Raw genomic sequence first — 15,319 nt, 5'->3', positions numbered from 1 at the left:
CTAAAAATTCCCAGCTGTCTTCACTGTATTTGGAGGTGCGCCCCATCTCTCTCCCCTGTTGCAATATTCTTGCCCCCTATTGCAACATCCCTGAATAGTCTTTCTTACTGTTTTAACCAATGTCAGAAAAAATTTTTCTTTAAATACTTCCTAGTTCCAAATGCTGGTGGAATGATAATTGGCAGGAAAAATCAGCATACTGATTTCCTCAGGATCTACCTGTAGAACTAGCATTCCATCCAAAATCCGTCCTCTATAGTCACTTTGGACTTTACTTACAGCAAGTTAATAAAGCTCACAATCCCTTATCTGGAACTCTTGGGGTCAGATGTTTCAGAATCTGGAATTTTTCAGATTTCATAAAGTAATATGACTCAAACACCAATACAGTTTGGGCAACACCTGTAATCAAATACATTAACATTTTTGTAGCAAAATATATTAATTTAGTACTAAGTGTGATAAATACACTATATATATCCTATCAGGGAGGTCAGGTTTGGCTGCCAAATGAGTTTTGATGTCAAACATGAAAAAACTTTTGATTTTCAGAGATCTTTGGAATTTGGAATTGTTCATGTAACAAGAAAATTTGCAGAAAAGCAACCAAAATCATCTAAGCATGCAGTTCCAACCAATTCATGATACCACATTTATATCCTTGTCCATTACTCTTCCCTCTGATCTAGTCCCTTTTCCAAAAGAAAGATGAAAGGTGAATTACATATTCTAGAATTTTATGGTCCAAAACAAAGCAAAATTGATCTTAATTCTTTAGAATGGAGTCTTTCTTTACTTTCCCCAATAATTTTGTTTTTTCCTATCTTGAGTTAACAACTTCTAATGGTTGTTGTATTTCTTTAATGCTGATATAATCAAAATTACCAACAAAGACCTGAGATTACTTTAGTTGTTAAGACAATTTGTAACTCACTAAAGAATAGAGAATGTGATTACATGAAAGGTTAAAATTGGAAGAGTGAGTTAACTACCTCTTAGCTACTCTACCCCCCCAAAAAGCTACAGTTTATTTCACTTAAATCACAGAGATGAATTGTATATAAGGACATTTTCTATAACAAGGTCTTTACATTGGCCTTAGGACCTAATTTACCATATATTGAAGGGGGTGTTGAGGAGTGATGACAGAAGCTAAAGTAATATATAGTAATCACTTGTATAATGTATTTACCTTGTTTTAAATTTTCTGTATTATCTATAGATGGCTTATCAAATGTTTAAGTAATTAAAACTTGAAATTACTTCCAAATTTTACAAAGAAAGTAAAATTCTATGTATTTAACAAACACAAAATATATGGTAAGATACTTTGTTAGGTGTTAAACGATAATTTTAAAAATTATCCTGTTCTTCATTTTCCCTAAAATTACCATTGCTCTTCCATGCATTTGGATCGCTACAAACTCCAAATGCATTCAAAAATACATTTTCTCTTCCATCAACCTACTTCATCTGACCTGTCAGATTAGGGGTAATTTTATTTCCTAAACTCCTCACAGCTGTCATACTAAGGGAATAAGAGCTATAATTTGGGAAGAGATTATTAAAATTAATGTAGAAATGCCATTATTATGTTTAAATAAATTATTTACATGAGATTTAAGTAGTTATCTGATATCAGCCATGTGATATTTCATCTCTAAATCCTGCTGAAGTTCAAACATAGCCACAGTTGAAAAGAGAATGAAAAAACTTCATAGATGCCTAGAGTGTAATATATTAATATTTTAAACTATTCGGAATAGTTTTCAATGAAAACTATTAATTTTCTAAAGTAGTATTCTAAACTGCTAAGGTACATTAAATTCATTGCTAATAGTTAATTTAAACATGTAATAAGCAATTTCATCCTCTGTCTCTTGGAAATGTGGACTGGCTCTTAGTTCTTGTAATATGTATCTTTCTAAAGAATGACCAATGAAAGCAAGGCTACCTTAAAAAAATGTTCAAGAAAAAGGAAGCTACTTTGCTTGGTCAAATTAAAAAGCCTCTAGAAAAGCCAACTAAAATAAAGAGCAAAATACATTCATTTTCTCCTTTTTTAGAGAAGAGGATAGAACTTAAATCATCTTAAACAATAAGTCAGATTAGGGTGGTAAAAGGAAAAAGCCATCCTGTTATTAAGGAAGACAATGCTTTGTCTACTACATGGACCTAGTACACATATTTATAAAGTTTAAGTTCGGGTTAAACTTATCAGCCATGGTGCATCCACAGAGGGGACACCCACAGGTAGGAGCAGTGAACTGGCAAAACCGGTTGCTCAGATTTTACCAATGCAGGCTCATGGAGTTTAACCAAATGTTAAAGTTAAAATGAATCTGCAACCAAGAAAGTAAAAAAGAGCTTTAATAAATCTTTAAAAAAAGATCACTTACAAGACACTTATCAGGAAAGAAGGCTTCCATAAAAATAAGAATGGATTTACCTCATGAAGTAGTAGTTTACTTTCAGAAACATTCTCATCTAGAATTACTCAATGTCTAGTTCACTTCGACACTCCAAATGCAGAGTAAGAAAGGGAATCCTTGCAAGATGTATTAAGTTCAGTTAGTATTAAATACAAAGTATGGTTAACTGTGTATTAAGATTTTTCACCACTAATTTATGGAAGGTTCAGAACACAACAATGGAATAAAGCACTAATTTTCATTTTCAATTCACTCCCTGAAATAGAGTGAATAGTGACTATACTGGCTATATTTGGCTTCCTTTAGTCAGAGGAGAAGCTAGAGACTCATTTTCCTTATACATAAGCTCTAAAATGTACTACTGGGAAGGAGGCTGGACGGGAAGGGGCCCAAGGATGCAGTTGTATGTCTATGAAGGAATCTGAAACATTACCCAACTAGTATAGACTTCTCTAGACAAGTAATGAAGTAGGTCTCAAAGATTTACATCACCTTCCAAAGCGTCTGTCACCCAAACATGAAAAAGTCTTAGTATATGTTAAATGGAACAATACAGCTCCACTATAATGTAGTTCTGTGGTTTTTGGTAACTACAGTCTTCCCTTGGTATCCATGGGGGATTGGTTCCAGGGCCCGTGGCAGATACTAAAATCCACGGACGCTCAAGTCCCATAGTTGACCACCCATATTTGCAGATTCTGCATTGGAGGATTCAACCAAACATATCATATAGAACCTTAGAGTTTATTGAGAAAAAAAAAATCAATGTATAACCGGACCTACACAGTTCAAACCTGTGCTTTCAAGGGTCAACTGTACTTTAAAAAGAGGAACGACATAGTTGTTATCTACCGTAGAGGTGGTTTTGAAGCTAGATGAGACAATAGACTGAAAACAGATTTGAATTTGTCAGGAAAAAAGATAAAAATACAAAGCATGATGATTGACATTTATCAGCCATTAGAATCTCTTTAATCAAAGAAAATAAAGACTCTCCAATAATAATCTACCTATTAAAGAGGGTATCATTTAAAGATGAGAAAATATTTAAATTTTATTTTCAAGAGCAATGTAGGCATAAGCAATCTTGTGAATAGGGTAAGCCATTCTGGCATAAAACAACTGTAAAAGTTTGAAAAAAATTTGTACACCATTTCACTTTGATAAACCTCTTTTGTTTGTATTCAAATGTAAATACACTGCACTATTAACCAGTGATTCTATGAACGACATATAGGCATTTGTTTTGTTGACCTGTTTGTCAACAAAGCACCTCTTTAAAGAATTCTATAATTTAAGTGAACAATGGACCATAACTATAATTTGACACAAACTAGGTAAATGTGGGTCACATACAAACACTTTGAATTGTTGATAGAATCAAACCACCATACAGGAACTTTATTGCAATTTAGCCCTGTACAACAGAACAAACTGTCATTTATTTATAGGACTACCAGTCATACTGTAGTATAGCCATTTAAGAGGAATTTCCAATAACTGACTCTTCTAACAGCGGTGAAGCTGCTGCATATTATTTTGCTCTGTAGAAACTAAAATCTCTCCAAACTATTGAAACTGTGTAACTTCTAATGATATTAATCTCTTAAAATCTGATATGTAACATGCACCTTTCTTTTATTCTAAATTCAAAGACCAGGTAACTTCAAAGTGTTTTTTTTTTTTCTTTCCTGAAAAAGAAGACTAAAATAAATGTCTGAAAGAATAACATTACTAGATAGAAGAAACAGGATGTGCAGATTGATTCAAGTTCAGTTCTGGCACACCAACTTTAGAATGCCAACTCTCTCTTTTAGGAATGAAAAATACTTAAATATACATTACTCCTTTCGTACTCTTCTTTTGCGTACTGACTTGACTGGCCCATCTCCAGATCCTGTGCTCTCATCTGCTTCTTTCATCTAGGAAAAAAATTATGAAAATGTCCATTTCCATACAGTAGGCAACTAATAGTAGTAAATAATATATTTCTTACTATCTAATATATATGTTCAAATAATCACATGCTTTATCTTTATGTTCCTTTGCTTAATAACTGATCAAAAATGTGTATATACATTGATATGTTTCAATTTGTTCATCTTTGGGTTTTATTACATTTTTAGAGGAACTCTGCTTGTCAAATATGCATCTGACAAGGAATAATGCTAACAACTCAATTCATGATTTTATGATTTAGAACTTAATCTAATCTCACAGTTAATTAAAGGTTACATGATATTTTCATTGTGGGATATTAAGCATTAACTATATATCACAATGTTTCTGTAAGTAATGAATTGCTGAGCTGGTTTTACAGGGACTTTTTCAGAATTTTTGGCATGTAGTGCTTTGAGAAAAATTACGAGAGAAGAAAAGGGAACATCAAATTTATGGTTTGGGGTTTTCCTTTCCTTTAATTCTTATCTTTCTTGAATAATCATTTTGACATAAATTAAAAACTTGTGTAATAAAATTAAATAATGAAGGTATTATACAAGATAGTTATAATTATATATTATATAAAAATGGATTTATTTTAGGTCACTAACAAGCATGTAAGACTAAAAGACTGAAAAACATAAGACTAAAAGATGGAATTAAGACATTTTTAAAGATACAAAAAATATTTTATAAAGCAAAATATAACTAGAGTATACATTCAATGAATGATTCCAAGTATTATTATTAAGACAGTGACAGCAGAAAACAATTACTGTTTAAAACTCCGTTCTGCAAAAAATTATCTTCACCCAACTCCCTCTAAATAAAGATATTCATTCTAGGTAATGATCCACAAAACACATTTAAATATCTCACAAGGCACTTAGAACCAGTAACCAGGTATAATGTACTGCATAAACTTTAGAAAACAACTGAACAACAATAATAACATAAGTTTATTTGGAGGATTTCTTCAAACAGACAAAATAGAAAATTTATTTCATCACATGCGTCAAGCCAGGGTATCTTTACCCTACCTAACTCTAAGCTTTGAGAGTGGTGAGGACGGTGACTTCTGAGAGTAAGATTATAAAGTACTTACAGGGCTAGAGAGGTAGAGAAAATGGGCTTTTGTGGGTATATTCTGGGTAAAAAAAAGGAAGCTCTGGTTCTGAATTATATCCTGAATAGTTTCTGATTCCATAATATCCGACTTAAAAAAGAGGCACTGCAGAAAGTCCTACTATACCTCAGAATGCACAAAGGGGCGGACATACCAAGTTAATGGGAAAACTAGTTGACTAAAAATTTGAGAAAAACACCATTATCAGGTAGATAGTACTCAACTACCCAATGAATGAAATCTTTTGAAAGTAAGTTATGGAGACAGTGAGAATGTTTTCACAATGGTTATAAATAAAATTGTCTTGTAATAAACAGAATTACCTTAAAAATTCAGATGGTCTGCTTATTCAACACAACACTTTAATGATAATCATAATTTTTTTACAGACACAGATCTCTTTATATTTTGTAATCTATAGTGTAAACTTACTTTACACTGTTTCATCAGGCATTAAGATGATATAACATAGTATTTTCATGCTTTCCTTATTGATACATTTTAAAACAATATGGGCACTCTTAAGAAAGCTGGGAGAAATACAGCAAAAAATTCATCACAAACCAGATTGCTGCTTTTATTGAAATAATTTTTTACGGATTAACAATCATACATAGAAAACTAGTTTATTTTCTGTTAAAGAGTGGCTTACCTCATCCTCTGATCCAGACTTATTTGATTTATTACCCTCTTCTTGTCCTTCTATGATTTCAATTTCTTCTTCACTCTTTTCCTCAGGTTCACCTTCCTCTTCTAGAATACAGATTTTTATTAAAGGCAAAGACTTGATGAATTAGCATTTTGCTACTGAAAAGTATTACATAAAAGTCAGGGGATGCATTTAAATTCCAATATTTAAAAGCAATTTCCATTAGAAATGTTTTTAAATGAAATACAAATACTCACTATTTAACCACATTTTATAAACAAATCATCATATCTGAGGAAAGGGACAGATTTAGAAATTTTTAAGGCATTCAATCTGTATGCAGAATGAAAACCAAAGAATATATATACATATGAGTATGTGTATATGTATATACATATATATGGAAATATGTATGTGTGTGTTGTGAATCAGTATTTTTTCTAAGTCAATTGTTTCATCAACTATTGAGTTAAAAATAGTGCTCAAGATATAATGTTAGTTTTAAAGGGCTGAATCTGGAACTTGGCTTGTGATATCTAGCAAATATCAATAGTCTTATTGCTACCTAGACGTGTATAAGGAGGTCTCAATGGAGTCACCAAAAAGCCTCAGTTCTTCAGTTTTAACATCTTCTGGAATTTAATAGAAGATGGGAAGCCGACATGATTCAGCAATCCTTTCAAAAGACAGTACTATTTGTTCAATATGATAAATTATCTGATAAACAATAGCAGCTGGAAGACTTGGTGTGGACTCTGTTGCAATCGCCTGCCTTAAACTGATTACTCCTCTACAGAAGCCATAGTCTAGTCTGCACCTCCCACCTCAACTACATTCTTGGAGGCAAGAAAAATCTTTGCAAAAAGCTATGTCATATGAGATTCATAGTTGCTAGGCTCTGAAGCAACTGAATAATTTTTACAATTCTTTCTCCTTAGAAGACAAAAATCATGTATAAGACGCCTGCTCAGGACCAATCCAGGCAAGGATCCTCTTTGCCATAGTCATGCATTCTTGGGGATTCCCATGGTATAAATATGACAATAAACAAGTGTGATGACTAGGGTTTACCAGACAATCTACTGTTTTTAATGAGCTTTGCCCAGGGTAGCCATTATAAATCACCATCATCATCTTACCTTTTTCAAGAATTTCACCATCACTTTCCTTTTTTTCCTCTTCCAAGTCTACTGGTTTCTCCAGGGCTGCTTTCTCTTCCTTCACTTCTTGCTCTAGTGCTCCCTTTGTTTGTTGTTTACATATGTCAGTTTTTTTGAACTCCACATCTTCATATCTTTTCTATGGCAATTTAACACAAGCTATTCTTACTAAAAGCACTACTAAAAAAGTCTTTGCAATAACTGATACCATATACAGTGAACTATCAGTAAAAACTTACAGGCAATTTATTACTTTTAAGAACTACCTGCTCTATTCACAGAACTCCTAAACACTAAGAGATTTTTTTTTTTTAATGTTGAAGGAAATTAATTTTCTTTACCTTTACTTTTCTTGGCCAACAAAATAAAGTAATTAATGCCACTGGAAGCCCTGCTGTCACAAGATAAATGAGCCAAAGCCATGGGCGATCTTCAGTAGCTGCCATCAACTGTTTAAATACAGTAGGCTAGAGAAGAAACAAGCACAAAAATGCAATTCAGATTTTATAAACCTTCAATCAGAAATACAACTTACAAAAACAAGAATTTCACCTAGATGTTTTATATTAAGCAGTCATGAATTTGTAAGCTAAAATATTTTCCTGTCTTGTACTTCATAAATTTTAAACAATCTTTAATTATTCGCATGCATCACTGCTTGACACTTTATAGTAGGAGGTATGTTATACTACACAGGTGGATATTGCTAACCTACCAGCAAGAATTAGGACAATTCTCTTTTTTGGTAAGGTTCACGACAGAACTACTCTTTATGTATATATTACCTGGTTCATTTAGAACTATACAACTCTCTGATAACTCATTCTGCACTTTAAAGGACTTACTTTAAAAAAATCAACCTGAGAATTATTGCGTTTTCATTTTCTTGTTAACAAATTTTGTACACAACCTTCAGGAAGGAAATTGTTTCTCTTATTAAAATAAAATCTAAAATCATTAAATCTTTTAGTTAAATTAGAATTCCCTTACCTTTACTTACTCTTTTGATGGTTTTTGCTAATATCCAAAGAAACCAAATATAAGGTATGAATTTTTCTTTATAGTAATGAGTTTTAAAGTTATATTCTCCAAGGTGAATTGTGTTGAAATATTTAGCTTAATCTTTTCTAAGTAGTGTTAAAATTTGAAACTAGAGCATAATTAAATAATATGAAATTTAAAAAGTTTCTGCACTCCTCTAAGTGAAAAGTAGTTAAAATGAATAAAGAATATTTAGGTTACTGTTCTCACTTAGGCCTTGAATTGACAAGGTGACAAAGATATTAAGGAGTCTCACTTCTATAAACACCAAAAGGCATTAAATCCCATTATGCTATCATATTTTAATAAATGAAATGAAGACTTACATTCATTACCTAGTTTATAATGAAGTTATATCATAATTTGGTAAAGCTAAATATTCTGTCTCCATAAATTCACTTAAATATGTTTCTTTAGCATTTAGTAATTATTGCACATTTATTTACCTTTAAGGCCATTTGTATAACCTATAACCAGGACCAAGTCCTATTATTATTATACGGTGAATACTATACCTCATTAGCATTTTCTACCATTATTTTCACTCCCCAACCATCTGCAGCCCAGCGATCTGCTACTTCCTTTTCTGAACAGATAATAAAATTATCAAAGTAGATATCAGAGGTCATAGACCAAAGCTCTAAACCAAGAGCACAGAAAGAAGTCAGTAGAAATGGATGATCATCTTCAAAATAATCTGGATTAGGAATTTTTCGAGGACTCCAGACACCCTGGAAGAAAAAATAATTTAAAGATATTTTCAAATAAAATAATTTCATTATAAATGTTCCTCAAGAAGAGCTGCTGTTGAATGAAATTAGCAACACTAACTGGGAAAAAAGAAAACTTTAACTCATAATTAATTCATTACGAATTCACTGGAAGTAAAATCTTGTTTCTTCCTATCCTGTACATGAGGTTCCCTATGAATAATACTGACTTTAAACTCTGGAGGGAAAAAAAGAGGTAGAGTGAAAATCCAACACACACAGAAGCTTCAGAAATTTCACAAGTGACACAATTTCAGATAATTTTTTTTCACATTTAGTAAAGATACTGAAGGCAAAATGTCATTGAAGCTGTTCAAACCAGAGAGATCACTATATGGAAAAATGGAACTGTGCCTTTTAACATATATCCATGATAGGCAACAATAGTCAATCATAGTTGAATCTTAAAACAATTATTTAACACAGAAGTTCCATTAGATCTTGCATGATTAAATTTAACCAAATCAAATAAACTGGACAATAGGATCACTCACTGATTCATTCTGCCATCATATATATCTATTCTGTGCTAAGCACTATGCCAGATGCTAGAATACAGTGATAATCAAGGCAAACATGGTCCCTGCATTATGGTGTTTAAAGTCTAAAGAGAGAGACAGATGTTAAACAAAAAAGTTACTAAAATAAGCATTTTGTGATAAATGCTATGAAGAACTACAATGAGCCATTAGAATATACAACTGTACATACAAAATAAATGTTAGAAAATGTCAATGAATAATTAGATAAATCTACAGGGTTAAATGGATAATGCAAGGATTTCTACCCCCAAAACTAGGTACACTGAAAAAATATATCATTTATATTAGGAAAAAAAACAACTTTAATAACACCAGGAAGTAAGGAGCACATTAATTAAGCAAAGACTTTAATTACTAAAATGTATAACATGAGTTCTCTTGATCAGAATTCATTTCTTATATTTAATTCTAAAATAAAATTGATTCCAAAGTGATGATCAGTTGATTACTAGGGAAAAATATAGTATAAAGTGACTGATCTTTAGTTCTTCATTTTATTCCACCAGAAAATTAAATAAAGAATGCTTTACTTTTTTTTTTACTTTTACTTTTTAAATATAAATTAATTGAAGTCTCTTTTCTTTGATTTCTTAAGATAGCTAAGGCACACTATTACAAATCAAATTCCTAAAAGTTAATGTAACATTACCAATAACTAGATATGTAATACAAATAGCACAACATTTTAAACTTTACTGTGGGATTGAAACAAGTGGTTACTACCTGGTAGTTTGGGTTATCTATCATTGGAGGTCTCCATACTCCTTTGTATTTTGGGTTATCTATCATGGGAGGGTGCCACTCACCACACCCAATCTGACAGGCTGGATTAGAAATACGAGGTGCTTCCCATTCTCCATCCATGTCTTCATTCCTTAGGATATTAGAACAAAGCAAATATAGTAACCTCAAGTCTCTCCTGTCAGTCATGTAAACTAGGAACAAAAAAGAAAGTAAGAAACATGAAATTGACATTTGAATATGAAGAATGCTTACCAATCCTCAGGTTTTTCAGCATTAGGATCTGGAATAAATTTTGGTTCATCATCAAGCCAGCCATCAGGTTTAACAACACTTGAATCTTCTATTTGGGCAGGTTCATTTTCATCCCTGTAAATACAATATTCCATGCTAATTATTAATTATTTAAACAGTTTAAAAATGCACATTACAAAATTCAGAAGGTACCAAAACGTATTTCTGATCCCTGTCTTTATGCCTACTACCTCCCCCATCTCTCATCTACCTAAATCTTCTGCTATACACTTTTTTTCTATAAATTTCCTGTTATGCTGTATTCATACAAGCACTTATGTGTATATATTTTTTTTTACAAAAATGATTTATACAATTTACATAAATGATAGCATTCTATACAGAGTATGTTAGACCTTGCTTTCGTTTATTTAAAAACTCAGTCATCAACAAACATACGTGGGATGCCTACTACATGTCAACATTGATCTAGACACTCTATTTTATAAAAATATAAATCTACTTCATTCTTCTTAACAGTTGCATAGTTTTCTACTTTGTGAATATACCATAATTTATTTAATGTATCTATTCTTGAGGACATTTAGTGTTTAAAATCTTACTATTACAAATAATGCTATAATTAATATCCTGGAATATATTAGAAATCAATAAGAAATTAGTGGTCAGCTACATGAATTGAAATTTTTTTTCGAGTTTTTCATGTAGTTTTTATGTAGTTTATGGTGGGGTTTTTTGCTATATAAAAATAACATATTTTCATGTATTTGGAATGTATTAATATTTTTCTTTGTGGTTCTTCAATTTTGTCATATTTGGAAAGGTCTTCCCTACTCCAAAGTTACTTTTTTAAAACTCTCCATATTTAATTCTAGTAATTTTTCATATTTTCATTTAAAAATAATACTTAGTAAATTCTGAAGTATATAAACATAGTCATAGTAAGTACAGAATGGAATTACTAATATAATTTTCATCTTTACAGAAAAGCAGAAATTTTAAACAAGAATTTACATTATGATGTTCCAAATGAAAGTTGAATACCAAACTGAAATAATCAACTCTATTTGTAAAGACTGAGTAACAAACTGAAATAATCAACTCTTTATATGTAAAGACTTGTATTTGCCTGATATCAATGTTATCTTAAAGTTTCTGAGGGCTCAAAGTAAGTAGAGTTTAAAATTTAAAGGCATATTTCTTTTAGCACTTCAGAAAACAAATTCTGACACATATCACCAACCAGATTGAGGTTGTTACGCAGTTTCTCTCACTCAAGGACAAGCTTATTTCCCAGCCTTACCCTTTATGGGCAAACAAATATGAAGCATTGTTAGAAAGCCCATATGGAGGGACTGCATCCTACCTTTTCTGATAGTATGAATTCATGGAAATGCTGCATTAATAAGTGGTTTATTAATTTTTAAAAAAGTATTATTATTCCTTGCACAAGTTACTTTCCTATTATATTATTTTCCTGAAGGCAAAGACATTTTCATTGCTAATCATTACCCCCCTTCATCTACAAGAGTTAACAAGTTAACACTTTTGGTTATCCAGGAGCAACAGTCTATGTTCTGAATAGGTGGTAATCCCAATGTTTACAAACAAGAAAAATTTGAAAAAATACAAGTAGACACTTCCCAAAATAAGCACAGAGAAAAACTGGTTTAAAAAGATAAATACAACCTCAATGACTGGCAGCATAAATGTAAAGTAGCCTAACATACGTTTAAAGTGCATCCAAAAAAGGGATGGGGAGGCATATATAAATATTTAATGAAATAATGGTCAAATATTACCCATCGATACAAACTATAAAACCATATTCCAAAAAACTAAAAGAACCCAAAGCAAGACAAACACACACACACACACACACACACACACAAAATGACACCAAGGCACAATAAAATCAAACTGCTGAAACTAGTTATAATAAAAATAAATCTTAAAACCAAAGAGATAAAATGACATATCAGGTAAAGGAGAATATGGATGAGAATAACAAATGACTTCTCATCGGAATCAGTGTGAGCCTCGTGACAAAGGACTGGCTATTGCAAAATAACTATCAATCTATTTCCCATGGTGAAAAATCCTTCAGAAATGAAGGCAAAATATAGAAATTTTCAGAAAAATAAGTTGAGAGAATGCAATGATAGCAGACATGCACTACAATATGTTAAGACAAGTTTATCAGGCAGAAAGAAAATAACAGATGGGAATTTCTACCTACACAAAAGGAGAGTACCAGAAATGATACATATGTGGGTAAATAAAAGGACTTTTCCCCTCATAACTTTCGGATTAAAAGATACTGAAGAATAAATATGTGTGGTCTTCATATATATTTACTGTGCATGATAACAGCACAAAGGATGGAAGGGAGAAAACATAAGACTCATACTATTAACATAGACATAAAGTGGCATAATGATTTGAGAGTAGATTGAAATAAGTTTAAGATGCATATTGTAAACTCAAGAGCAACCACTAAAATAACAAACCACAGAAGAAAAGCCAATAAACCAATAGAGAAGAAAAAATAGAAGACTCAAATAAAATAAAATAACTCAATATAAAAAAAGTTAGGAAAAAAATTTATAGAAGACCACAGAATATATAGAACAAACAAAAAACAAGTAATGAGATGGTAGGTTTACATCCAACCATATCAATAAATACATTAAATGCAGATGGTTTAAAACACTCCAATTAAAAAGCAAGACCCAAATGCAGTTGCCTACAAGAAAATCACTTGAAAAATAAAGGCATATATAGGTTACTGGTAAACAATGCAAAATACTGTTCAATGGAAACGAGATTTAAAAGAAAATGGGAGTGCTGATTTAATACGAGACTAAGTAGACTTCAAGACAGAGCAGTATGAGAGTTAATAATAGAAGGATATTTTATAATAATAAAAAGGTCAGTCTTCAAGAGGTCATGAAATACTTTGAATTGATCCAGTAATAGATCTTCAAAACACATGAAACAAAAACTAACAGAACTCAAAGGAGATAAAGACAAATCCACATAGTTGAGGATTTTAATTCTCTTCTCTCAGTAAGAGAATAGACTGAAAATCATTAAGAATATAAAAGCTTTTCAACAATGCTATCAAGCAATCTGATGTAACTGACATTTGTGAATGTTTTCTGACCACAACAGAATTATATTGGGAGTCAAAATGAAAATCATATCTGGAAAATCCATAAATAACTGACAACAAAGCAATATATTTAAAAATACATGAATCAAAGAGGAAATCACTAAGGAAATTGGAAAACAGTATGAACTGAATGTTCTCGTAAATAACATATTTATATAGTATAGTTAAAGCAAAGCTTAGAGAAGATTTACAGCTGCTTCAATCAGAAATGATTTACCACATTAATAAGGCAGAAAACAGAAGTAAATTAAGTCCACAGTAAGAAGAAGAAGGAAATAACGAAACACAAAAAGGCCAATAGAGGGGGTTCTCCAAAAAGATCAATAAAATTGATAAACCTTTAGCTAGGCAATTCAAGAAAAAACACTACCATATCAGAAATGAAAGACATCAATACAGACCATTACAGATATTAAATAGATAACAAGAGATGTTGGAACAATTAGACATTCATATTTTTAAAAATTAATCTTGATTTATACCTCACACTACATATAACAACTCAGAACAGAGCTTTAGTCAAAATTATTTCTCTAGAAAACAAAAAAAATCTTTGTCACATTTAGGAAGACTTCTTAGTAAGATGCATAAAAGCATAAATCATCAAAGACAAACACTGACAAACTAGACTTCATAAAAATTTAAAACTTCCTCTATTAAGAAAATTAAGACAAGTAACAGAGCGAGAAGAAATACCTGCATACTGCATATCTGTACTTACTACTGCTGCATAACAAATCACTCCAAAACTTAGGGGCTTAAAAAGTAACATTTACTATCGCAGTTTCTGTATTGAAAATCTGGTTACCGCTCTGGGTCCTCTGCTCAGGGACTCTGGCAGGTTGCAATCAAGGCACTGGCCAGTACTGTAGTCATCTTGGACTGAGGTAAGCAGCTTCTGAAATGGTTTCCAATGATCCTGCCTCCTGGTACCCGTGCCCACGTGTAATCCCCTCTCCTTTAGAGTATGACCTAATAAATTGCTATTTAATGAACAGAAATTAGTAATGGGATGTTACGTTCAAGATTAAGTTATAAAAGATTATATATTAGTTTCCCTTGGCTGCTGTGACAAAATACCACAATATGGGTGATCTAAAATGACAGAATTTTATTATCTCACAATTCTGGAGACTAGAAATCAGAAATCAAAGTTTTTGGCAAGGACAGACTCTCTCTGAAAGTTTTAGGGCAGGATCTTTCCTTGCTGCTTCTTTACTTCTGGTGGCTGCTGACAACCTTTGGCATTCCCTAGCTTGTAGATGCAGCACTGCAATTTCTGCCTCAGCTGCCACATGGTGTTCTCCCTATATGTTTGTGTCCAAATTTCCCTCTTCTTAAAAGGACACTAGTTATCTTGGATTTAGGGCCTACCCTAATGCAGTCTTATGTCATCTTAACTTGATTACATCTGCAAAAATCCTAATTCCCAATAAAGTCACAATTACAGGTTACGGGTAGGCATGGATTTTGGAAGGACAGTGTTG

General features: G+C 31.8%; 1 protein-coding gene across 3 annotated transcripts in view; it reads right to left on the bottom strand.

Annotated features, from left to right (window-relative positions):
• Positions 1 to 3,460: 3,460 nt before the first annotated feature.
• Positions 3,461 to 15,319, bottom strand: part of CLGN (calmegin) — a 41,216-nt gene continuing 29,357 nt past the window's right edge. For all 3 annotated transcript variants that reach the window (XM_072976617.1, XM_015249486.3, XM_006216221.3), the window contains 7 exons: positions 10,658 to 10,771; positions 10,385 to 10,535; positions 8,865 to 9,080; positions 7,650 to 7,775; positions 7,288 to 7,447; positions 6,152 to 6,252; positions 3,461 to 4,354 (listed from right to left, as the gene is read on the bottom strand). In XM_072976617.1, the coding sequence (XP_072832718.1) occupies positions 4,274 to 4,354; positions 6,152 to 6,252; positions 7,288 to 7,447; positions 7,650 to 7,775; positions 8,865 to 9,080; positions 10,385 to 10,535; positions 10,658 to 10,771 (949 nt within the window). In that variant the 3' untranslated portion in view covers positions 3,461 to 4,273. The remainder of the gene's footprint in view (positions 4,355 to 6,151; positions 6,253 to 7,287; positions 7,448 to 7,649; positions 7,776 to 8,864; positions 9,081 to 10,384; positions 10,536 to 10,657; positions 10,772 to 15,319) is intronic.

The sequence above is a fragment of the Vicugna pacos genome, chromosome 2, assembly GCF_048564905.1.
Source record: "Vicugna pacos chromosome 2, VicPac4, whole genome shotgun sequence".
Classification (NCBI taxonomy): Eukaryota; Metazoa; Chordata; class Mammalia; order Artiodactyla; family Camelidae; genus Vicugna; species Vicugna pacos.
This window is presented reverse-complemented; position numbering and strand designations above follow the sequence as displayed.